The sequence below is a fragment of the Taudactylus pleione genome, unplaced genomic scaffold (assembly GCF_031769625.1).
Source record: "Taudactylus pleione unplaced genomic scaffold, aTauple2 ptg000012l, whole genome shotgun sequence".
Lineage (NCBI taxonomy): Eukaryota > Metazoa > Chordata > Amphibia > Anura > Myobatrachidae > Taudactylus > Taudactylus pleione.
Window position 1 is genome coordinate 3,056,840 of NW_028284415.1, and position 27,539 is coordinate 3,084,378.

The window sequence follows — 27,539 nt, forward strand, 5'->3', positions numbered from 1 at the left end:
TACATGCCCAGAAAACGGTCACAACACATCTGCGTTTTTGCCGCCACTCCCTCTTACCTCCCACAAAAAGGCCCCTGTCTGACAGTCACTTGCAAATAAAACCTCACTATAACCGTAGTCACATTTGATCACGATTCAATCTCTGCGCATGCGCTTTGAGGCTAAATCGCATGTGCAGGCCACCGATAATCGCTCAACTGCGTGAACAATGAAATAGCGTCTACATCTAAATCAGGCCCATTGTTCTCTTGTGTACTGTACTGGTTTTGGAGAAGGAGCTGGTAAATCCAGAACATACAATGTAATTGATACATTCTGAAATAGCACAGGGTATAGATTGTATAATAATCCTAAATAACCAACAGATAATCAAAATATATTTTAATCCATCACTGCAATTATGTTTTACTTAATTTTGTGTGTTTTACATTGTGATTTGGGGTGTGATGCAGGACTTCACCACAGACAGCGAGCCGTCCTAAACCAAGCAAGTAAATCTGATGTACAGTATGCAAGCGTTCTCTTCTCAAGTTCCACTTTCATCTAGCCCTATAGATTGAAGTGGAAACTTTAGTTTACTTTACATTTTGATGAGGAAGATTAAAAAGATCATTAAGATGCAGTAATTACAGCTCTTTCTATGGCTTCATCATAATTAGTCTTGTTATTTTACTCCTGATTATAAAGACTAATTATGGTTCTGGCCAGCTCTGAGGGTTCAGTGTGGTAATCTGGAATTATTGATGCAGCAAAAACAGGAGGGTGGGGGTGGATAACGACCCATTGCATCATCAGAGTAGGCTTTCATTAGGCATATAGCACAGACATGACCATATCTCCTTAAAGGGGATGGACTCCCTGGAGAATGGCTTCATTTAATGCTATGGGCTAAGAGAGAGTAAAGCAAAAAAAGGGTTTTATATTTTCCATGTGAGCATTATGTGATTGTTTTCAATAACCCAATGACATCTTGGCCAGGAACGCCAGCTTCTTCCATCTATCATAGCCAGCGTTGTTTAATAATGCGACCAAAAGTGAGTTGGTAATCCTCTTTATCATAGTAATTATTATTAGTATCCTTTATTTATATGGTGCCACAAGGAGTCCACAGTGCCTTACAAAGTAGCTGTTTTCCTATTTTTAAAGTTTAAAAAAACCTGTTACTTTCCTACTGTTTTTACAATTATATATAAAATAAAACACCTGTATAAGAGTTATCTATTTATACATGTGACTGGTATTTTTATACTGAGTTCTATGCTTTTAGTTTTACTGACCAGGCGTGACCATAATTGCATTTCTGAAATTTTGGATTATATTCTGCATAAAATGAATGCAAAGAAAATGATCACTGTCCTACTCCCTACATCTCCAACCTTATAATCACTAACACTCTTTAGGACTTTTCCCGTGCTGCTCCCAACATCTGGAATGCTCTCCCACAATCAGACTTTCACTTAGCCTTCCAGCCTTTAAACGTGCCCTAAATAATTCTCCTTTCCACTGAAGCCTATTGCATACTGTACATCCCAGTATGACAAAAAATAAATACAGCCTACCTAAATTATAATTACATCAGTTCTGAAATTACATAACTGAGTGACTGAGTCTGTTTTTAGGAGAATTAGCATTCATTACACTGCCATTCCCATTTTTCTGCCTCTTGGTGAGGTGGACTGTGATCAGAATGTAAAGGTGAATGACATACTCTGATAGTTATCAGACAGGTGCCCCATGATACATTTTTGAAAAAAAATGAATGACAATTTTATAGAAACATTTACTGTCAGATAGCTTTGTTTTGTTGCCATATTCTGAAGCTTTATTAGAATAGTATTGCAACATGTAAAACAAAAGGAAGAAAGGGCTAAAGGCTTCTAAGTAGGGTTCCCCAAACATCAGACCAACTTTCCTCCAACCGTCCAACTTGTCTGTCCAACTAAACCGGTGCTCCACACATTTTAACAACTTTTCATCAGACCAGCCAACTTCTGTCCAAATTGTGATGTCACAGAAGTAGGCAAACAGTGTCTGCCTACTTCTGCATGATAAATATTTTTTCATTTATTTAAATAAAACCCGGGGGTATCTTTTTATTTTATTTATTGACCAATGGCAAATAAAGCCAAAAAAATTATTAAAAAATAGAATATAAGAAGTGAGGAAAAACAAATTAAATTGTGTGTTAAAAAAATAAGCTGTGCCTTGTCTCGATGTGTAAATAATCTTGTGCATCAAAAGGCATACAGTAGCTTTAAATATGATAAGTAGTAACAAATAATATAGTAACTGTTACATTACTTTATAATTATGTAACAACTTTGTAAAAATCCTAGAATATAAAATTGCACATGCAGCGTATAAAAGATACTTAAACAGTAAAAAATTCTGCTATAGGGTGTCAAACCCAATCTGCTTTTAAAAGGAACATTCTGTTATGTAATTATATAATGCGATCCTTGATTGTGAATGTAATCAATGATTGTGAATGTAAGTTATTTCTTACATACATTAGGCAAAGGTGATTTCAGTTAGAGTGAATTCTTTAAAAAGATAATTTATGTCAAGTATACTTTGGTTATATTTCATAGTACTCTACATAAGGTAAGTATATGTGCAATGCTTTAGGGTCCCCACAGGGGTAATCCGTTTTGTCAAGTTCACACTCGTGTTGGTATAAGTAGTTGATTAATGCCCACAATTGCTCTTATGTACAAAGAACAGCATTTTAGCAGCCCCCATGCGGGTGATCAGCTCAGCTTCTCACATATAAATGTAAGTGTCACGATTATTTTTAAACTTAAAAAAACATATTCAAGTCCATCACTATTTACATCAACAATCTGACACTGTGGCACGGTAGCAGTGAATTAAAAAAAAAATGACAAAATACCCAGTGTGAGTTATCCTTGCATCCAGGGAGTTATCTCTAAATTTCATCCCTGCACTGCTATCCCTACCTTTTACCCCTGAACTCAGTGTAATTTATCCCTACTGTACCTTTTACCATTGCAACTAGTGGGAGTTTTCCCTGCCTTTCACCCAAGCACCCAGTGAGTTATGCCTACTGTTCAATCCTGTTTCCAGTGAGTTATCACTTACTTCTACCACTACACAAAGGGGTCATTCCAATTAGGTGCGAGTTGCTATTTTCACTTCGAATTCGCATAGCGAATTCATTTTGCAATCCAATTAGCAACTCGCACTGAATCAGTCAGACTGAATTCGCAACTTTCCACTCGCACCTCCCTGAGGGCGAGAGATGGAATGGAAAATCTTTATTTTAAGGTTAAAATGTCGGGAGACTGTGCTGAACCCCTTGGACACCCCCCTAATGACTAATTGGGCATTTGGAAGTTTCCAATTAGCTTAATTAGTCCAATATTTACATGTCCATTTTTGGGGTACAAAAAAAGTCCTCAAATTACCACAAAATCTACTTTTTCGTTAGTTTAGGCACCCAAAATTTAATTACAATAATTTTTAAGTTGAAAAATAATTGTTTTTATAATTTTTTTTTATATATATTTCAAGGTGCCCTCAAAGTATCCCAAAATCACTTTTTCCTACTTTTTTTTTTTTTTTGCTTTTTTCGTATAATTCATTTGAGATTAAGCCAAAAAATGTTGTTTTTTTTATCTTTTCTTGCAGTTAAAAAAAAAAAAAAGCAGAAATCAGCCATTTGACACAATTTAAAAGCCTACAGTACCTTCCTAATGCCCACAAACAGCCTTCTATACGAAATTATCCATTTTGGAGGGTCCAGGATGATCTCCCCACATTTTCTTACATTTCTCTCTAATATCATTTAGAAGTCAATTCGCACCCCTCTACTGTGAGTAGTGCGAATAGGCATTTTTAATCTAATTGGAGAATTCTTGGGAGCATGCTTCACTGCGATGTCTGCGAGTTTCAAGAAACAAACTCACTACTCGCAATTCGCACCTAATATGATTAACCCCAAAGTGTGACTTGTCCTGACATTTTACCCCTGCACACATTGTGACAGTAATCACACCTGTAGTACACACAGTGTGACAATTATGAAAGCCCTTTACCTGTGCAACAGTCCCAACCTGCAATCTCATTCCCCTTCTTCATCCAAGAAACACACAGGACATTACTGCATAGAAATTATGCGCCCAGGGGTCACAGGTCGTGATGAGTGGCCGGAGGAAGGCGTGTTATGTGTCCGGGTTCGGAGGTCGCAAATCCTTGTGCTGACTGCTGAGGATCGTCTGCTCGCAGGGAGATCTTTTAGCTACAGTACATGTGCCTATCCTGCTTAACTGCTGTCCTCAATGACTTGAATGTTTGGCTGCACCTGAGAGATGTGAGCACCTGCCATGCTACCGGTACCATGCAGTTACAAACAATTTATCCTACCCTGCTGAGTGTCTAGTTTGCGGACTACCTATCAAGAGCACTGAATCACTGTGCTGGACAGGAATGCATTGGCATTTTCAGTGGCCTGATCTTGTCTACCAGTTAACAAGTCCACAGATCTTAAGGTGCCTACACACATGGCGATTTTCGTGACGACAAATAGTGTAAAATATGCAAAAATCGTTAGTTTCTAATCACGATGCCGATGCGCGTCCCCGCTCGTCGTACATCGCATCTTCAGATCTGGCGTGCTGTAGGGCAGATTTGCCAATCTGGGACACAATGCACCGGATGCACGATAGAGCTTAAGTCAGATTGGACATTTTTTACTCCAAATCGTGACCACGACTGCCGGGGAGCTGCCTGGGGAGAGTTCAGGGGAAATTGTGCCTCAGGTTGGATTGTGAGCACATCGCTATGTGTGTAGGCACATTTACAGGTTAGCTTCAGGTGAACTCCTGTTCAACACACAATAGTGCTGCTATATATTTTACTCTCTGCTCCAGAGTCTCTGACAAGGTTGCTTCCCTCAATGTAACACCCATATACACTTAATATAAGATATAAATAAAAAATTGAACATTAAATAAAAGTGCACTCAAGTGTTCTCCAAAGTATCAAGATCACTCTTCAGGATGAAGTCCTGTTATCCTCTTTATTAGGGGAATTCATTCTGCAGCATGGCATTGTTAGCGACATTCGCTGTCGGCCCTGCGGTAGGGACGACAATGGATGTAGCTAACAAACTGCGGAAGCGCACATATCATGGGTACACACTAGACTATGTACCCGATATGTTGCTCCTATCTGCGGGATTGGACAACATATTGTCTATTGCAGAGGTACTCAAACTTGGTCCTCAGGACCCCAAAAAGGTCACATTTTCCAGGTCACCCAGCAGGTGCACAAATATATTAATTACTCACTGACACATTTTAAAATATTCAGAGTTGGATCTAATTATTTCACTTGTGATTATGTGTGGAGACCTGGAAAACATGCACTGTTTGGGGTCCTGAGGAACGAGTTTGAAAACCTGTGGTGTATAGTGTGTACCCAGCTTAACATGCAGAGCCAATCCTAGAGCCAAGACTGATGTTCAGAGCCATGTCTGGTGCCCAGACTACTATGTTGAGCCACACCTAGAGCCAAACTAATATTCAGACCATATTTGGTGCTGTATATTTTTATAAACAGTTTCTTATATAGCGCAGCATATTCCGTTGCGCTTTACAATTGTAAACATTAATAGAACAAAACTGGGTAATAACAGACAGATATATAGGTAGGAAGGCCCTGCTCGCAAGCTTACAATCTATAGGATGTTAATCTGCTACACTGACCACACTCTCTTTCTTTCTTGCTATGACTCAATCTGCTCTCAGCGGGTCCAGTTTACAGCGGTTATATCAGCCGATGAACCTGGTCCTGCCCTGCACATTAAGCTGTGCTGATAGCTGTTACATTGGAAATATCAAGGGGTATTAAATCGGAAGTCACTCATTTTATCTTTCAGTTGAACCATCCACAGCTGTGTGTTTTGGGAATTTACAGGTGAATTGGTAGAAATGTAAGTATCTCTGGTTTGAACTGGCTGCAGTTATTTTAATAATGCTGATATATCTACTGTTATTAAGAGATCATCTATCTTTAATGTTTTTGGGTTCTTTATATTTTGTCGACATTCTTCATGTTGACATGGCAGCGAATGTTGACATTGTCAGAATGCCGACAAAGTGGTTTTCAAGTAAGTCTAACCATAACGTTGACCTGTAAATCTAATACTGAAATTTAATATATCCATATTGTGTCCATATCGACATCATAAATGTCAACATTCTGGTGTCAACATTATGTCACTGTCAACAATTTCACTGAGTACCATGTTTTGGAGTCATTCTTTAAGTGGTGCAGAGTTGTAGCTGCCAGCTGTTATATATGTGTGTCAGTCTGTAGTCAAACTCTCCTTTTTCCCAGCTGCCAAAGTTCAGGGCACATTGGCTTCCATCTATAAACTGTTTACTCACTGTGAAGTGTTAATATAAGTGGCAATCATTTCCCCGAGCATTGTCAGAGCTGATCTCATTTACATGTTTAAGACCTTTCCAAAGTGTCTGGTATCTGCATAATTTCCACTGCTATTTCTGCAGCCAAAAGCAGCCCTGCCAAGGTCAGATGTTCTCTAGAATTTCAACAGCACAACCATATCCTTTAGCCAGACACACTCACATGAAAGTCACCAGTCCACTGCACTTAGGCACTGGCTTCAAAATAGGAAGCGGCATGTATTGCTATTAGATTGTAAGCTTTTCAGGGCAGTACACTCCTTTAGGTGTTGTTTGTATTTATTTGCACTATTTCATGTATGACCGTACTGGGTGATTGAATATGTACACAATCTGTTTATGCATGAAAATGGTCTCTCCCAGTGACCAGACAAAGGACTGTCTAATGTGATAGACAATAATGCTGTAACACTGCTGAAACAAGACTGCTGTTGGGAATACATGTCCAGTGTGTCTAATTACGACTGTGTCAAGACTCTACTTGAAACTACCCCACCACTGGTTAGTGTCAAAAGTAACATGAAGTAAGGGTCTGTCTCTACATAGTCAAAATGCAAGCAGTTAAGCAGCACGCCTTAAAGACCTATCGGATTGTTTACTGACACCCTTTGGGGAAGAAAGAGCTACACATCAGGAAGGCTTAAAAGCCTTGTAGGCTAGACTGTCAGTGGTTCCAATAATACCTAAAATGAGATTGGGTGGTCAGATGTCTTTCTGTTGCCAGAAATGGCCAAGGAATACCTGTGCAATGTGAGTCTCTCTGTTACTGGCAGGAAAAGCTCAGCTAGTATTTACAGCCCTGTCTGTTGAGGAGTCATCGGAGTATAATAAATTAAAGTCTGCCATCTGGTTGACTTTAGATCCAGAATCTTATCAACAGAGTTTACTCCATAAGCATTATGATTCTAATTTCAGCCCTTGGCACAAAGATTGATGGACTATGCTACTATGTGACTGCAGCCAGCACATAATACTCCTTAACAATTAGTAGACGCAATCGTGCTTGAACTGTTTACCTACTTCCACCTCAGATGGCATACTGGGTTAAGATTCATCAGCTGGAGAAATTGACAATGGTGATCCATTTGGTGGCTAATGGAGCATACACACGGTCAGATTTGTCAGATGAACGACTGAACGATTGAACGATTTGAACGATTTTACCAAAGTTTTGAACGATTTGAACGATTGAACGATTTTTGACTGCATTAAAATGAATGGAATCGTCCAAGTCTGACTGCAAACACATCAGATGTCAGAAATCGTTATCTGACCATCGGGAACGCGCATCGTTGATCGTCCATCGTTCAGGCATGTCAGATATGAACGATTTTCCTTCAGATATGAACGACTGAACGATTTTTAAATCGTTATCGTTCATATCTGAAGGAAAAATCTGATTGTGTGTATGCACCATAATGTTCAGGTACTGGACAAGGAGGTCGGTCCACCAATAGCGTTAGATGATCTTCCATTTAAGCCCCGATAGGTGGATCACCTGACTGTGACTTTGTGAGTGCCTGGATGATGTGCATCACTGTAGACTGTTTCTGGGTTTTCTCAACTGCAAGGTTTCTATCGATCATGTTATAGGTCAGTCAAGGGAGGTCCTGCCCCACGAGGTATGGAGTCAAGCCTGAGTCTGGTGCCGGCTGTTGCTCAGCTGTCAGAGTCTGTTTGTGTGTTCTGCCAGGAGAGTGCGGGGCATACTTGATGCTAACTGCCCTCAGATTGCTCTTTTTTGGAAGTCTCCACTGCAATGTATATGGGCTGATTGGTGATTCAGGTACTGGTTTATATTGAACATAAGGTAGTTAAAGGCATGGTGGATTCAGGCTCTTCCAATATCTTAATTATGTCATTATGCTAAAATTTCTTTTAACCAACCTATTCACATTTAGCTGTATACATGAGGATGTGTAAATGTATCCAATGGTCCTGGTCCGTTTAATAATAATAATAATAATAATAATAATAATAATAATATTATTGTTATCTGGAAGCCGTGCAATTCCTTTGCTCGGAGTCCAAGGTAGAGAGCATTGCAGTAGTCTAGGCGTGATGATATAAATGCATGTATGACTTTAGGCAGATCTTGTGAGGGAATTAAGTGCTTGATTCTGGCAATGTCCCTCAGATGAAAGAATGAGGATTTGATTGTGGCTGATACCTGATGTTTACGTGTCAAGCCACTATCCAGGACAACACCAAGATTCCGCACATGTTCAGTGTTTTGTAATTATGATCCCCCAAGCGTAAGTCCTGTTGGTTGGCTATGCTGTAGCCCTGACTTGTAACCTATCATAAGGACCTCTGTTTTATCAGGGTTCAGTCACAGCCATCTGGCACTCATCCACTCCTGAAGCTCAGCTAGGCAGCCGTTTAGGGTTGTTATGGGGTCCTTTGTACCTGGAGCAAATGACAGGTACAGTTGTGTATCATCTGCATAGCAGTGGTAGCCAAGGTCATGTATAATGCAAAAAGCATGGGAGATAGTATAGAACCCTGTGGGACACCTCATGGAAGTGGCACTGGTGATGAAGAGTTTACTCCAGAAGAAACTCTCTGTTACCCGCCATTAACTGTTAATGGAGAAACTGCCACAGTACGGGTAGGGGTTTGCACTATTTGCTGGCCTCTGTGTTGCTTGGTTGGGACTGGCCAAAATTATCCTTCCTTTGTAAAGAAAAGGACAGTCCATTGAAATTGTCTTCTGAAATCCTTGTAGAGATATTTTCCCTTTTTCCTCATCTGTTTCCTAACCAGGTAAAGATTGTAAAGAGCTGGAAAGAGAGAAAAAGTTCATATGTATTGGGTCTCTAGTGAAGTGTTAATGGCAGAGGACATTGCTGGGCACAAATCTGAGGATATTGTTGATATACATGAATCGACATTGAGTTGCAGGAATCTACCAATGTTGTTATTGATGAACATGAATCTGCTGACACTGTTCGCCATACACATAAATCTGCTGATGTTGTCACTGATATGTCTGAATCTGTTGAAACTATCATTGATATACCTGAATCTGCTGATATTGATTTGCATAGTGAGGCAGGTTTGAATGGGCGTAAAATCTGTGTTGTGGGGAATTTGCATAATGCTTATATAAATCTGACTGGTAACCAAGATTATGTGGGGTTCCAAAGTTTTAATGGAGAAATGTTGACTCTCACCATTGCACCATTCTCTGATCTCCAAGTCCCTCAACGGGAAGATCCAGCACTCAGTAGAGCTTTTGAAAATATAGTGGCTGTTGATGGTCACTTTTCGAATAGTACAAAGGAAACTATGGGGTCAATCCAATTAAAAGCAATGCACTTGCGGGTGCGAGTCATCGTGACAACGGGTGCACTAGAGGGCAGCCTGACCAAACTGTTCGCCACCCCATAGAGCTGCATCCAAAATTGAGCGGGTTCAACCTGAAAGAGGGGTGCGAGATGCGGTGCCGTTCCTGGGGTTTGAACGCCATGTCAATGGCAAAATGCACCTGATTCGCACCCTCCACGGCTAATTCAATGCCCCCTAAATATCCCTGTTTTGTTTTTACAGAATTCTATTTTGTATAGAAAAGATCAACAGAAACAAACAGGTGAAATCATTCAGCAATTGATAGTTCCCACCTCTTTCCGTAAGAATGTGTTGTCATTAGCCCATACCTTGGAGTGGACATTTTAGCCTAAACAAAATGATAGACTTATTTTCCAGGTTCTTTTGGCCAGGAATATATGCTGAAGTAGCTATATGTTGTGCAGCTTGTCCAGGTTGTCGGCATATATCTTAAAGATGACCTAATCATGCCTTATTAGCTCCTTTGACAATTTTAATTGTGTCTTGTGTTTGACTTGAATATTGATGATAGCTGATTATGTCATTCATTATCCGGAGGCATTTCCCTTACTTATTGCTTCAGTAAAAGAAACAGGTAGATACTGTATAACGTAAGTAGTGTTATTTTCTAGCGTTGGTCTTTGAAAGGTAATCCTTACAGGTCATGGCACTAATTTCATGTTCTGCTTAAGGGTGTTTTAAAACTTTGAAAGATTACGTCTGTAAGGACATCAGTTAATCATCCTCAAACGGATGGATTGGCGGAGCGATTTAATCGCTTATTAAAATCGATGTTCATATGATATATGGAGACAGAGACCCATTGGGACAAACTTGTTCCCTACTTGCTGTTTGCTGTCCGAGAGGTACCAAATGTTTGTACAGGGTTTTCACCCTTTGAGCTTCTTTATGGGAAGAAAGCCTTGGGTGTTCTGAAACTCTTGCTAGAATCTTGGGAGGAACAGCCAGTAGATCGTCAAAATGCGCTACAGTAAGTTATGAACAAAAATTTTCTTATATCCTGCTACTCTCAAATACCTTGGTGTAACTTTGCACACTGACCTCTCCCGTCTCTTTGGTGATCATTTTAAACACTTCGTACACTTCCCTCTGAATTTAGAGACTGGGGCACCAAATGACTTTCGTGGCTTGGTAGGCTTAGTGTGATTAAAATGAATGTACTTCCTCGGATTTTATATATCCTTCAAACCCTTCCAATACATATACCTATTACTTGGTTTCGGGATCTACACAATGTCGTGAGGGACTTCGTGTGGGGTAATAAGAGACCACGGTTTTGGCATGCAGGCACATGGGGGGACTTCAACTGCCGCACTTTTCAGTTTACTACAATGCTATCATACTAGACAGGGTATTGGAATGATCACGGACAACTGTTGTTAAGCAGTGGATTTACTTATGTGGGCAAAGTTTTCTTCTCTATCGCGCAGTACCCATGGATGTCCAAAGTCCCTGTTAATTTTCATCCTACCCTTGGCTCCACTGAGGCCCGTTGGAATAGATTGAGGAAATTATCCTGTGTCTCCTCTAAATATTCCCCCCTGACCCTTTCCCCCGGAAACTCCACTAACTCCTTTTTTACTATATGGGTGCAGCGAGGAGTGCACAGGGTTGGGCCAGCTGGTGGAGGGGGGGGGGGGGGGGGAGTGTGCCTTCCTTTTCAACTCTGCAGGCTAAATGGCACCTTCCCCCTCCTGAGCTTTGGAGGTATTTGCAACTGAAACATTTTGTGCAGGGTGGGTAATTGTGCACGGCTTCTAACTGACCCCTGACCCTTTTGAGAACGTGTATGTGTACTGCGCACTTTCTCTTTAAGGAGTATGAACTTCTTATTGAACATATGTACCCTGCTCTCCCTAAATATGCTATTGACTGGGTACGTGACCTACAGCTTGATTTGACAGAGGAGTGGACTAAAATCTTTCAGAACACGTTTGCAAGTTCTGGAAGTTATTTTGTGGTCGAGACTCATTTTAAGGTTTTATCACGTTGGTATAGATATATCCTAACTCTAGCCAAGATGTTTCCTGGGGTGCCAGACACTTGTTGGCGTTGTAATGTAAAGGTTGGCTCCCCGTTACACATTTGGTTGGACTCTCGGCTCCTGTACCCTTTTTGGGACCAAGTCATATCCATCTCTAGGTCGATAGTGGGTTTGGAGGTCCCTTCTATTCCCTCTTTCTGGCTTTTTAATTCTTATCCTGGCTCCCTGGCTGTCTACAAAAATCCTTATTAAAATTCCTCAATAGTGTAGTGAAGACCGTGATCACGGTTCCCTAGCAATGTATATGTCAATGGAGGATCTCTGAGTGACGCCGGAGAGCAATCAGGAGTATGTGGCCACCTGGCACCCTTGGCTGGAACTTAAATCCTCATGAGCTTACCTTTCGTTTGTTGTTTGAGCTTAGGCTCCCTTTAATCTCTTTCTTCTCTCCCCTCTAGTTTGATTTTTTACAGCACTTGCAGAAGGAAGACGTGCCCATAGTATGCACGCTATTTGCATTCTAGGGCTTTAATCTCTTCCCAATTTCCACCTTTCTCCATTCCCTTTGGTCCTGTATATTCCCCTTTCGTGTCCTGTCTTTGTTTATGTTTACCTGTTAAATTTTTTGTTTTCTTAAATGTTCTGTTTGAATTGTAATGAATACTGTCTTGGACTTTTCGATATATTTTGTACTCATTTTTATAATTGCTCCATGTTATGTACAGTTTTTATATTGCATTACTTTTTGACTTTTCTATTTTGTATTCTGTTTTCAAAATGAATAAATATATATTGAAAAAGAAAATTATCTTATAGAAGAATATATTTCTCCCTCTCCTGACTCATGTAATTTCTATAAGAATAAGGGGCATATTTAATTAGGCGTGAGAAAAGCAGAAATCCCGCATCCGCTGGGTTTTGCCTGCAGGTGCGGGATTTTTGCCATTCAATTAGGATGGAGGTTTTTAATTTTTTTTGAACGCCGGGAGGTTTTTTTTTTGCGCACCTCCAGAGCACGACCAATTTTTCCTAAAATCTATAATTTAGAGAAAATGGTCGGGAAATGCTCTGGGACCCCGGCGGCACCCCTCTTTTCCAATTAGCTTAATTAGTCAGTACTTGTCATCTCTCTCCAGCGTCGGGACCCAGGCTCTTGCAGCAGTGGTGAGTATGTCAAGTGTTTGTGATTGTGTGTATGAGTGTGCGTGTGTGTGTGTATAGATGTATGAGTGTATTTGTATATGTATGAGTGTGTGAGACCCCCGGTGTGTGTCCCAAGTGTAAGTATGCCCCCCCGGAACGGCCGATGGGAAAACTACATCTCTCAGCAGCTCTTGTGCCTCCCTGGAGCCTCCCAGCAGCCCCCTCCACCAGTGAGAAGACGGAGGGGAGGCCACTGGGAGCCGTGGAGACCCCAGAATAGGTAAGTGACATTTTTTATATATTTTTTTTTTACGCGGCGCAGGGTTTTCGGCTCTGAAAGCCAGGATACCTCTTTTATTTAATTGGATACTGCAGGTATTTGGAGCACGTATACCTGCGTTAATCCAAAATTGGGCGCAAGGTTTTTTTCCTCGTTAAATCTTGCGCTCATTTGAATATGCCCCTAAGACTTGCATGTTGTGTGAAAACAGCATACCAAATTTGCCACAATGGCTGGGTGTAAATGTCTCTTACTGGCTCATGCTGGACAAAAGATAGGCCTGAATTTTCAAGATTACAGTTATGGTAGATACACTGCGGGGTTGTGTTACTATTATTAACATCTTTGCATACCCCACAATACTTCAGAACTGGGAATAAATACAGTAATAAAACAATATTTAGTATTGACGAACAGAGAAGAGGTAAGAGGACCATGCTCACAATCTGGTATTAGTTTGCTACTTTTCATTAAGTGTCACAGATTGCATATTGGACCGGACAAAAGTTGAGCTATATGATCCAGTCACACCGTTAATATGGTCTGGGGAAGTCAGAGTGTAGAAAGATAATACATGGATACATGCATGGTAAATTGGTAGGATTATATTTAGAGAGGTTAAAAGGGTGGATAAAGAATTTGATTAGCTTGCATGAAAAGGTGAATTTTCAATAAATGTTGAAGTTTTGGATGCTATAGGCAAATCTTGTTATATAAGAGATTGTAACATAGAATTGGAGTGAGTAATAAATGGGGTTTTCAGACACAGATTCAAGACCTAGAAGAGAAAAGTGGCCTTTGGGTTTAGCAGTGATCTGTGCCCTGTTTGGAACAAAATAGTATAATCTATGTATACAGTATTGTGCAAAAGTTTTAGGCAGATGTGGAAAAAATGCTGCAAAGTAAGAATGCTTTCAAACATAAAAGTGTTAATAGTTTATTTTTATCAATTAACAAAATGCTAAGTGAATGAACCGAAGATAATCTAATCAAATAAATATTTTGTGTGACAACCCTTTGCCTTCAAAACAGCGTCAATTCTTCTAGGTACACTTGCACACAGTTTCTGAAGAAACTTGGCAGGGAGGTTGTTCCTTTTGAGGATGTAGACTTGTTCAAATCCTTCTGTCTCTTCATGTAATCCCAGACATATTGGATGGTGTTGAGATCAGTGCTCTGTGGGGGCCATATCATAACTTCCAGAACTCCTTGTTCTTTTATTTTGGGGTCGTTGTCCTGCTGCAGAATAAATTTGGAGCCAATCAGTCGCCTCACTGATGGTATTGCATGATGGATAAGTACCTGCCTGTATTTATCAGCATTGAGGACATTTTTAATCCTGACTAAATCCCCAACTCAATTTGCTGAATGTACCCCCAAACTTGCAAGGAACCTCCACCGGTGCCTGCAGACACTCACTATTGTACCACTCTCCAGCCCTTTGGAGAACAAACTGCCTTAGTTTATTGCCAAATATTAAAAATTTTGACTCATCAGTCCAGAGCACCTGCTGCCATTTTTCTGCACCCCAGTTCCTAAGTTTTCATGCATAGTTGAGTCGCTTTGACCTTGTTTCCAATTCTTCCATGAAGACCACTTCTGGCCAGACTTATTTGCACAGTACCTGGGTCCCACTGGTTTCTGCCAGTTCTGAGCTGATGGCACTGCTGGACATCCTCCGATTTCGAAGGGAAGTAAGCATGATGTGTCTTTCATCTGATGCACTAAGGGCCTAATTCAGACCCGCTCGCGAGCGCTGAGCGCTCGCAAGCGGGTCGATGGTGCCCGCATGCGCGAGACCCGCATAGCGACAGCCAAGCTGTCGCTATGGGTCTCGCACCAAAGGGGGCGTGCTGTCGATGGTGAGTGACAGCACTCCCCCTTTGGTGGGCGTGCCGGGGGCGTTGCTGCCCAGACGGAGGCGTTCCCATGGGAACGCCTATCGTCTGGGTCCGGCCCCACTGACAGCTTGAACAGTACAACTTGAAACCCCAGTCTGCTTTGAAATCTTTGCCTGGGAGAGACCTTGCTGATGCAGTATAACTACCTTGTGTATTGTTACTGTGCTCAGTCTTGCCATGGTGTATGACCAGGGGCTGGCTGGCAACTTTCAGCCTGGGGGCAAACCAGAGCAAGTGGCCCAGCTTTTCTACCAGCGAATGCAATTTTAAAAATGGCCATAACAATAATGTTGGGGGTGTGTACCACAGTAAACTACTACATGCCTGATTTTTTAACCTATATGGTACACATAATTACATTTTTTTTTTTACTTCAATGACATTGAATTTATTACACCATAAGGTGCTTGTTTTTCACCTTCTGTCAAATTACTATATATATATATATATATATATATACAGTGCTTGAAGTGTGCCGGTATGAAATGGTATGTCATGCTGTCACTTCGCTTCGGCACCTGTCCAGCACTAGGACTGTCCCAGTGCCGGTCAACAAGTGGCTGCTTTCTGCTTATTTTTTTAATTTATCTTTGGGCGTGAATCAATCATGGCTCGTGGAGCGGCAGCCAATAAAGGGAGGCCGGCGCTGGGACTATCACTGTCTCAGCGCCGGTCACCAAGCAGCTGCATGTTTAAATTTGGCTCCGGCCGCGAGCCAATCAAGGTTAACGGACCGGCAGCCAATCGGGCGACCACGTGGCTGCCCCTAATTGGCTGCCGATCCGCGAGCTGTCATTTGCTCACAGCCGGCACTGAATTCAAAATGCCACTGCCACCAAGGAGAAAGATTGGGGAAGGGCCCAGGGAAGGCAGCGCCGCGACTACGGTCACCAGAGCAGAGTGAGGTGGGCAGTGTGCTGTGGTGTGAAGTATGCTATGAGCTATGGTGTGTGGTGTGCTGTGACTGTGAGGGAATGCTGTATTTAAGAGGAAGTGGGGGTATGGAAATATCAGGGGGCTCAAGATTTGGGCCTGCCTTAGTAAAGCCCCCCTGATATTTCCATACCCCCACATCAAAATGTCTACATCGAACACACACACACACACACATTATAATATATATATATATATATATATATCTATATATATGTTAATATATAGAACAAAGGGGGCGCTTCATTGTGCATAAAAGTTTTAGTCATAAAAACATAGACAGACAATCCTGTCTGCAGACATGTAACATTCGTACCGTGTATCACACTGAGTGGGCTGTGTACAACTTGGTTTAATGTAAGTATACCCGGCCGCTCCTCATCCTTCGGGGATAAGCCACGTATCGCTCACTCGGAAGCTGTAGCCATATATATACACACACTCACACACACAATCACATTTAGTCAGTACACACACACAGTCACACTTTGGCCCTCATTCAGAGCCGGACGCTCTGAGCAGAGCGCTCGCTCTGAATGAGGGGCGTCCTCCATAAAAATGGAGCGTCCTCCTGGACGCTCGTATAGCTGTGGGTCACCACCCACAGCTCATACGAGCGTGCAGGATGATGGTCGCGATGGTCTTGACCATCGCGACCATCGCCAGTGCGACCAGAAGCCTGTGGTCGGGGTTTTCGACCACAAGCCCTGGAGTGATTTTGGCTCTATCAGAGCCAAAATCACTCCCACTGACATCACTAGTGATGTCAGTGGGGCCGGACTCAGACGGTAGGCATTCCCTTGGGAACGCCTCCGTCTGGGAGGCACGCCCACCAAAGGGGGCGTGCTGTCAATCACCATCGACAGCACGCCCCCTTTGATCAGACACAACGAGCGAAGGAAAGTCCTTTGCTCGTCGCGTCTGGCGCATGCGCACGACGGAGCTCCCTCCGTCGTGCGCATGCGCAGTGCACACCATCGACCCACTTGCGAGCGGACAGCCGCTTGCGAGTGGGTCTGAATCAGGCCCATAGTCAGCACACACACACAGTCACACTTAGTCAGCACACACACAGTCACACTTAGGCAGCACACACACACACAGTCACACTTAGTCAGCACACACACACAGTCACACTTAGTCAGCACACACACAGTCACACTTAGGCAGCACACACACACACAGTCACACTTAGTCAGCACACACACACAGTCACACTTAGTCAGCACACACACACAGTCACTTTTAGTCAGCACACACACACAGTCACACTTAGTCAGCACACACATATTTTAAATAACAAAACAACGAAACGTTTATCTCACTGTGACACTACATTTATATGCCCCACTCCACCCTCCACTTACCTGATATGGATGAAGAAGACATGAAGCAGGCACTCCTCATCTCTGCCCTCTCCCCTCTATGGATATGATAAAAAATGTATTTTATCATTCAGCTCCTCTTCGGCTCTTCCCACTCCCCTGATAGGCCACGCCCCCTTTCTCATTCTCCAGCCTCTTGGAATTGTGGGTAGGGAAACCTAGCTCCCCATTGGTCGACAGTGGCCATCTTTTTGTAGCCTGATATGGGGGCAGTCATTTTATTTTAGCCTCGGTTACCTGAATCGGATCTCTCTCTGGGCAGCAGCACTGGAGCCAGAGCATCGCATCCTGTGCTGTCTGCCAGTGCCTGCTAGCCCTGAAATACTAGAATTGTACCGGCCCGGGGGGAAGATGGCACCCTGCCCCCCGGCCCAGCCCGCCACTGTGTATGACCTGTAGCTTGAAACGGTTTTCCACAACCTTACCTTTGCAGCAGAGTTTGGCTGTTCCCCACCCAGTTTTAAGCCTCCTACACAGCTGTTTCAGTTAATGACTGTTTCAACCTACACATGAAAATGATGATAATTTTCACCTGTTTGATATGATTGGTTAATCATAAACCTGACTATAATACTACGAAATCCCTGCGTTTGTGCAGGTGTACCTAGAAGAATTGATGTTGTTTTGAAGGCAAAGGGTGGTCACACCAAATATTGATTTGATTTAAATTTCTCTTCTGTTCATTCACTTTGCATTTTGTTAATTTTAAAAATTAACTATTTACACTTCTATTCTTGAAAGCATTTTTACTTTTGCATCTATTCCACACCTGCCTAAAACTTTTGCACAGTATTGTATATAAAATCAAATATCCTGACTCATTGACTCTTCAACGCCCAGCCCAATCCCCTGGACCCAGAAATATGATTCGAGTCCTAAGTGTGTAAAAAGGGCTAAAATGTTTCCTCCCCTTGTGCAATGTCCTGCCTAACTCTCATCGTAGCTGCAGCACAGTTCAGAATTCAAACACCAGCTGTCACCCCAAGTGCTCCCAAACATCACTGGCACTTGGTCCGGCTCCCCTATCTGAATAGTGAGAGAAGGGAATGTGTTACTACAGAGATTACAGAAGAAAATGTGTAACAACAGCAGTGAGCGGGAAATGTGTTACTATAGAAGGGAGTGAGGGAAATGTGTTAATACACAGATAAGGGAGGGGAATGTGTTACTATACAGGTGTGGGAGGGTAATGTGTTACTACACAGGTGAGGGAGGGGAATGTCAAATGGGTTACTACAGGGCAAAGGAGGGCAATGTGTTACTACAGGGGTTATCGAGGTGAATGTGTTACTACAGGGGTTAGCAGGGGGTATAGGTGAGGGAGGAGAATGTGTTACTACAGTGGTGAGCGGGGGTAATGTGTTGCTACAAAGGTGAGGGAGGGGAATGTGTTACTCCAGAGGTGAGGGAGGGGAATGTGTTACTACAAGTGTGAGAGAGGGATTGTATTTCTACACAGGTGAGGGAGTGGAATGTCGAATGTCTTACAACATGGGCGAGGGAGGGAAATATGTTACTACAGTGGTGAGTGGGGATAATGTGTTACTACAGAGGTGAGGGAGTGGAATGTGTTAGTACACAGGTGAAGGGAGGGTATTGTCTTACGATAGCAAGGATGCATTACTATAGAGGTGAAGGATTAAGTGTAACTGGAGTGGTGAGATGGAAATGGAAACCATGTACATCAGCTAGTAAGTGTATAATTTCGACCCCACGCCTGCCCCATACAGTCATATTACATATATGCAGAAACTTTTGTGTGAGGGCAAGCAATGATATTAAAGTATGAGGGGACATTTAGAAAACCGCTTTTCAGAATACATATTATTTGAGACAAGCAGCAAACTTTCAACACATTGAATACAAGGGCTGAAATTGGGTTTATGACATTATGAAACATGGAGATGCTTTATTTATAATACTGATGACAGTTGTCTGAGATTTATACATTCTAATGAACGTTCATTATACATTCTAATGAACGTTTGTATAATTCTTATTTACTCCAATTGTGTTTTTTCAATAACATCGCATTTTCATTGTGTCTATATAATATGTATTTTGATGACAAATAGTGTTTGGGAGAGAGTAAATCCTAAGTGTGCACCCATGTGACTACCTAACGAGCCAGTAAGGGCAAATTACAAAAAATGGCGGCGGATAACCCGGGACGATGCAATCCGGGTCCCATTCACAGCAAAGGAAGAGCCGACACTTGGAGATAATCTCATCCCCAAGCACCGGCTCAGCAAGTGACTGCAGGGCCGCCAGTCTGAAAGGGGTCTCAGCTGGGTCGCACCCACGATGGATGCGCGAACAAATTACTGAATGCGATCAGGCATTGCGATTTGAAAGGGGTATAAGTCTATCCTTTTTGCTGGGGCCTCCTTCACCACTTTTGAAAGCATAGAATAATGCTTTGCAGCTGCAGCCACCACCCCCATAAATGCATCTGCTCAACTCATTGAATCTAATTTAAAAAATTCTTCCAACAAAACAGAATCTTGTGGGTGCAAAATGAGGCACAAAGATGTGACCTTTTGATGAGCATGTCCTTCCCATAAAATCCACCACATTGCCCAACATATGCACATGGCACCTGATGGCACAGTATATGGTACTACCAGTATTGCACATCTGAACTCTGCAATTTTCACCCATTCTTCATTTGTTTGAGTTCCATCGTACTGCCTCTGGACTTTTGATAATTAGCAGTTTTCAAATTATTACACAGAATCTTGAAGGGATTGAATACTGGGGTTTCATTGCACCTCTTGGTGCATTTTTTTTTACATTTTTGGCCATCTAAGAGACTGATTCAGAGTTGTACGCTATGTTGATATTTACACAGTTGGCCAATGTTTTTATTACAGCACAAGACTAAGTTGCATGGTGCATCTATCCCAGTGCCTCTGCGATGTCACTCGCAGAGAGGATATAGATGCAGAATAATTGACAGTTATGGGCCATTTGTGAGTGCCAATGAAGTGATGTTTAGAAAAACACAGGTGTGTCGCAAGGAGTAGCAGCTCCAGTGAGTGCGGTTTTGTATGCGGCTTCACTGGTGCCGGTGTCTTAGTTCCGGTGTCCATTCTGAGTAGCCATAGAGCTACTCAGAAGGCCGATAATCGACTGATCTGCGACCGTTGCTGCAACTTTTTATGCAGATGCTTGGATTTACAAAGCCACAGATGGTTGTCTCAATATATCTCCCGCCAGCTGTGACATTTGCATATTTTCACATAGCGCTGTAAAAAGGTCTGAATCAGGCCCTAAATTACGTATTATCAATGTGAATCTCTCATAAATCTTTTTCCATTAGAGAGAAGTGTTCCTGGTTTCTTTTGTTTAGAAAAAAAAAATCTTCTCCTACATATTCTCATACATATATCTCCTAAGTGTCCTGATTTGAGTGCTCTGTCCCGCCAGAAGTTGGTGGTGTATGCCCCATTCGTCGCAAATGGCTGGTTAGAGGGGAAGCATGATCACTCCCAACTGTGATGCAGATACGTTTCCATCATGGTGTCCCCATGGCCCTTTGCCCAATTCACCCAACTGACATGTTGATAGGTATGTCATACTCCCAAATTCCCATGTCAGCTAAGCTTTTAGACAGTTCTAAAATATGTCCAGGTGAGGCAGTAAGGTGACACCATGCTTACTTGCAGGTGTCTGTCAGTAAATCAAGCTCCTGCTTAATTGCAGGTGTAAGTAAACTGTGATAATTTTTTATCAAAAGTGTAAGGAAACGAAGATCCTACTTTTAATCACAGGTGTAGTAAACCAAGACCATGCTTAATTACAGTCATTAGTAAACCAAGATCCTTTTTAATTCTAAATGTCAGTAAAAAGTAATCTTTGTATTCCCATGCATCAGTAAACGAAATTCTGTTTAATTCCAGAAATTTTTAATTCCATGTGTCAGTAAATTTGGATCCTGCTCACTCCCAGATGTAAAGAAATTTGACCTTTTTAGTCCTGTGTGCCAGTAAACAGAGGCTCCACATCCTGAGTAATACAAGTTGCTGCTCAGCACCCTGTGTTAACAAAATAAAATCTTGCTTACTCCAGGTTGTCAAACTAAAATTCTGCATAATCCCCAGTGTCTGTAAAATGAGATTCTGTTTAATTTCAGTTATTAGTAAAAACGTAGTCACATATGTCAGTATACTGACTCTACTTAATCTGGGGTGTCCATAATACCAGAACAGCCTTAATCAATGATGTCAGCAAACTGTGGACCTGTTATTCGCAAGTGTCTGTATATTGAAGCCTGTCTTAGTTCCAGGTGTCAGCAAAACAGGATCAAACGTAATAACACGTGTCCATAAACCAGTGCCCTGGTTAGTCCCACGTGAACATCACCAGAGATCTTACTTTTGCTCAGGTGTTAGTACAACAAATCCCGATTTCAGTAATTTGTGATCTGGATCGGAAGCCACCAATGATCAGCGGATCGGGGAAATCTTAAAAATTCCCGAATTGCCAGTCGGCAGGTCAGGATCAGGGATCGAGATTTTTCAACATGTTAAAAATCGCCGCTATGGGGGCAGTGTGTGTGTGTGAGGCCATACTTGCCTACTTTTGAAAAATCATTTCAGGGAGATTGTGAAAGCAACACCTATGAGCGCGGCAGTAAAGTATCCATGTACTGCTACATCTGAGAGATGTGTCATGAAATTGATTTATATACAAATGTAAATGAGCCCCAAAGCAGTTACTAAGATATATTTGGTGATGAAAACACACTGATACTTTTCAGAAAATGCATGTAGCCATAGGTATCATTGTGCCTTATAACCAATGCAGGGAAATTAAGCTAATGATCCCATTTGAATGTATATATAACCGCTTCATAATGGGGGTAAGGTGCAATAATGGAGATTGATAAATGCTTCAGGGAGACAGGGTTATTGATGCTATTTCAGGGAGTCTCCCTGACAATCAGGGAGAGTTGTCAAGTATGGTGTGTAAGGCTATGGGGGCACCATGTTCGTGAGGCTATGGGAGCAGTGTGTTATAACGGAATTAAACTCTGGTACAATCCTTGCTATACCTTCTAAAACCTGCCTATACCTTCTAAAATTTACGTTATTTGCGTACGCAGTCATACAGTAAAATAAAAGCCTTCAGACGTTGAAAATGTGTTTCCAAAGCACAAAGTATATTATTCAACATAAAAACAGTAGGTTACACGCTGTGATCTAAAGACAATTTAGCGCAAAGAAATTATACAGACCCAAGGTACAGTTATACATGCGCACGCGCACTGGGACCAGTTACCGACATCCATAAGAAACGTCCATCAACAGCATCAGCATGAAGACTCCAGATTGGAGTCTGTTAGCACATTTATACCCTTACAGGGATAAGCAATACAATAGAAAAGTTTGGCATGGTTTCATTGGTTCCCAGTGCGGGTGCATCTGTTACAGGATATTTAACAGGTTGATTCAATTGGACACAGGTCAGCCTCCGACAGCCTATTGTCTCCTTATTCCCCCTGCATGCAACTGCTAACATTACAAAGTACATTTTGGTGTTTTAACTCTCTACAGTCCATAAGTTGAGAATGCGATCTTCTCACCGATGACATCGGAAAGCCGTTGAGACAGAGTAGATCAGTACGCTACCAAACATGGTTGGCTTATCATGTGCTAAACCTTAGATATCAAATAATCTTTATTTCACAATATTATTAATCACTTGAGTAAACCTTGAATATTACACTTTAATATTAGGGAACCTTTCATGTAATATGTGTAAGTGTAAGAGAATATTGCATAAAGTTGCTAATATGCGTGGTGCGTTTATTTGTAGAGTGAAACAGCGCAACTGTGCGTAATGTGCGATGTTTATGCATGTGAGTCTATTTATGATGGATTTAATATAAATATATATATATATATATATATATATATATATACACATATACATACACACACATATACATCATCGCTTACTAACATTTTTAAACTGCAATGCAATGAGTTATTAGTAATGAGTTTCACACCCAAACAGGGTGGAGACCCCCAGCTGTTTGCTGGTGCCAGCCTGTCTGACAGTGAAACTAAAGGTTTTCTTCTGCCTATTTACAAATTCAATTGTGCAGATCATTGTCTGGGTTATATTTCAATTGCCATAGCTATACCTGCCTACATGTGAGGTTTCTTAATTTACATGCAAAAACACCCACAGTTCCTGGTGTATTGTTTTTTCTAACTACTTTTCTCAGGAAGCTGTTTTTCTAGTTACTAACATACTGTGTTTGTTTTGGTATTTTTCTATGCAAGGTTATCCCCAGAATGGGCTTGTCATGGCTTCTAAAAGGATTACCAAAAACATTGCCATCTGTACTTAGCTCGTGAGTTGTAACTTAAAATAGCGCTGGGAGATCAGTCGCAAAATGGCGTCTTGCAGATTCCGATTGTAAACAGATTCTGACTCAGCCAATCATCCGGCTTCGGCAAGTGTATATGTGAGGCTATGAGGGCAATGAGTGCGAGTCACTATGAAGGCCCATGTGTGAGACTATGAGGGCAGCGCGTGACTGAGGCCATGGGAGCAGTGGGTGGACAGGGATGCAAAAGAAATCACTGCCCTGGGCTCCACTTGATCTAGAACCGGCCCTGCAAGTACCTCTTTAGTTAAGATTCTCTTCAGGTGTCACTGTACTGTAGCAGACATCACTTTCCTTTCTATTGTTCTACAATTTGTACACATTACTCATATACAGAGGGATGTTCTGAGCCACCATCCTCAGTTCGAGAGAGTAAAGCAATAGCTGTCAGTGTGTTGTCCTCCAACACCAAAAACTATTCATATCAGTTTGTATAGAACTGCAAAGGAAACCGATAGCTGGGTAATCATTTTGTAAAGTAAATATCTCTTCTCTTTTTACTTTTTTAGCTTCTCAAAAACGAAGCAGAAAATTATTGCAATCAACTGCGTTTGTCAGAGAGGAAAATTCAGGAGAAGCAGCTGGAAATGCAGGAGCAGGTAACGTCTTCATCTTTCTTTTGGGTCATCTTTCAGGCTCAATATTAATATCACAATGAAAGGCCCAGCTTCTAGAAATACAATCCTCTAAACCCCTTTATGTTCACTTAATAAAAAGGATTTAAAATGTCTGCACCCCACAGGCATCTTTATCTGTCCACTGTCCTTGATGTCAGGAAGGTATTTCAGTTATTTTAAATTAGACGGTAGTGGAACTATGTGTGGGGACATTCTGGATTTCATGAATTATTAGTATTCATTCTTCTCTGAGTTCATATTTAGTCAACAAAAACTTCTCTTAAAGTTACAGTCATGTACAATATTATAGATGTCACTGAAAAGATCCACAAACACTTGTCAGCACACTCCCCTATACAGGCATACTAAAATAACTTGTGCCTCGTGGATCTGGTGGCTCGGTGTAACCCCCCCCCCTCATGCTTTTAATGGTCCAAGCTGTAGATATCGCCTTTACCTATGATTAATTGGGGACCCAGGGGGTTACTGGATCCAATGAACAACAGGGATTAAGCCTTTGTATTCTAATTAAGCGCCTGATTTATTACGGATCACAACTGCGTTTACACACGCAGACGGCCGACTGCGTATGCGCGAAGGCTTCACTGCGATCACTTTGCGATCGCAGTGATACGCAGACCCATCACAGAGTGATTGACAGGAAGTGACCGTTTGGGGGTGGTGACGGGGGCGATGGTTGTCGAAACACAGGCGTGTCAGTGCGTTACAGGGGCGTACATAAATTAGCCACTGCAATGGCATACGCAGCTTGAGCTTTCACTGTGTGCGATGAGGTTAGCAAATTCTGAGTAATGTCAGATCTGTTGTAGTTGTACATGATGCTTCGATGGTACTCGATGTTTCCGATGGTTTCGCAGACTTGCAAATGTATTACGGATGTGAGTAAGGGGAAGTGGGTGTCCTTATGTTAGGCTGCAACGGCATAGCAATTGCAAACATTAGCATATTTTCACAGCGGGTCTGCGTGCGTAATCGCAATAGCGATCCATAATGAATCAGGCCCTAAGACATCTAATTAAATGCTATTTTTGGGTGGATAGCCTTTACTGGGTCGTGTTGGTTATAGTGCTATTTATTATATAAGTCTTAAAATACATTACTCTCTTCTCAACAATGGAATGTTTTCTGTATATTGGTCAGTTTTACAACATGCACTGTACTTAGGTTGGATTGTTGACAGACAGAGAGATGTGATTGCTGCTGGTCTGTTTCATTGTAGGGTTAATGTGTCACATCATTTCCCCTCATCTCTCTGGGTGGGGCGCTACCACAAACATCTCTCATTTCTGTTTTACATTTTTATAACAATTTGTTTTAAACCAAAGAAGACCGTTGTGTTTTTGTGTCAACAAATGAGACAAAGGCTGAATGTCATCAAGACTTGGGTGGTACGACGTTGGCTCCCCCTCCGTACATCGTCATCCTCTGAGACACATCTTGTAAACTCTGTAAAGTACATTTATGTGCAGCATGACATCTAATCTGGGTACCAAAGCATCCAGATGTGTGATATTAATACCACATGTTTCCCCGACCAAATATAAGCAGCCCCTGCTGGGTGTCACTGGCCATTTTTTAGACTTGAGGCTATTTCACTACAGTTGTATTAGAGGTGGTATTGCACAGTGGCTGTGTAGGAATCCCCATCCCTCTCTCTTTAGGGAAAGGATGCAACACACTGAGCCCCCTCCATCATGTCACAAAGTCATTATGCTTCAACTCAGTAGTATGAATATTTTTTTGCGCTATTCAGATTTACAGGGTATGACATCATGCAACCACAGCACCCCATATTATACTGAATGATATTATGCATCGAGTGCACTACATACACTGGTGGCCAAAATTGCGGACACATTTTGAAATTTGAATGGTTAGCAACTTTGAATGCTTATAAAAATTGTTTCACTTCACGCAGTGCAATGATTCATATATCAAATGAAAGGAAATTTAATGCTGAATTCAACACAATAAACAGAGGTCAAATATTTGCATTACAAGGGAAGTTATGCCATGAAAACAACACTTAGGGTGAAAATCCCTGTGTACTTATGATGTTACTGTCCTATCAGTATTTCGTTGGGTATCCTTTATTTTTCAAGACCGCAGTACAGCGACGTGATCCAGGATTGTGGTGTTAAGTGAAAATGGGCTTTCATATGCAGCAATTGCGAGAAAAGTTGGTGGGAATTTGACAACATCAGGAGTACGAATGTTTTGTTTACGCTATCAGGAAACACTATACAAAACAAAGAAGGAAAAGGCCGAAAAAAGTGCACAACACCTGTTGATGATAGGAGAATAAAACGAATTTGTGTCAGGGACAGATGGATGTCATCTGCGGCCATTAGCAGTAAACTGAGTGCAACTGGTGCTTTTGTCAGTGCAAGAATGGAACGGAGAAGACTAACGGAGGTTGGCCTAAAAGGTAGGATTCCCCGAAAAAAGCCATTGCTGAATAAAAAGCAGCGACAGAAACGAATACAGTGGGCAAAAGAACACATTGCATGGACAGAAGGTCAGTGGAAACAAGTGATATGGAGTGACGAAACTAAGATATCGATATTTGGTAGTGATGGGAGAAAATGTGTGAGACGTCACATCCAGATTTTATTCAAGCGACAACAAAGAATCCTACAAGTGTTATGATCTGGGCAGGTATGACAGCAGATGCTGTAGGCCGCCTTTATGTCATAGATGGCACACTGAACAGCAGAAAGTACATTGACATCATCCTACAACCAAAACTTCTACCTTCTATCAGGGATCTTTTTCCAGATAATGCCCCATTTTTTCCCAGCAGGATTCAGCTCTCTGCCACACTGCACGGACATGCAAAAAGGGGTTCACGGAGAATGACATACAGGTGCTGGGATGGCCAGGAAACAGCCCAGACCTGAACCCCATAGAACATTTGTGGTTCTGTTTGAAAAAACTGGTACATCTGAGGCGTCCATCCAATAAAAGACAATTAATTGAGGCTATAATTGTCTCATGGCACCACATAAAAAGAAGGAAGAGTTCCAAACATTGGTTGGCTCCATGACACATCGCTGTGCTGCTGTCTTGAAA

General features: G+C 41.8%; 1 protein-coding gene across 3 annotated transcripts in view; it reads left to right on the plus strand.

Moving 5' to 3' along the window:
• Positions 1-27,539, plus strand: part of CEP112 (centrosomal protein 112) — a 561,355-nt gene that overhangs the window by 496,756 nt on the left and 37,060 nt on the right. For all 3 annotated transcript variants that reach the window (XM_088467969.1, XM_088467982.1, XM_088467976.1), the window contains exon 24: positions 24,339-24,428. In XM_088467969.1, the coding sequence (XP_088324095.1) occupies positions 24,339-24,428 (90 nt within the window). The remainder of the gene's footprint in view (positions 1-24,338; positions 24,429-27,539) is intronic.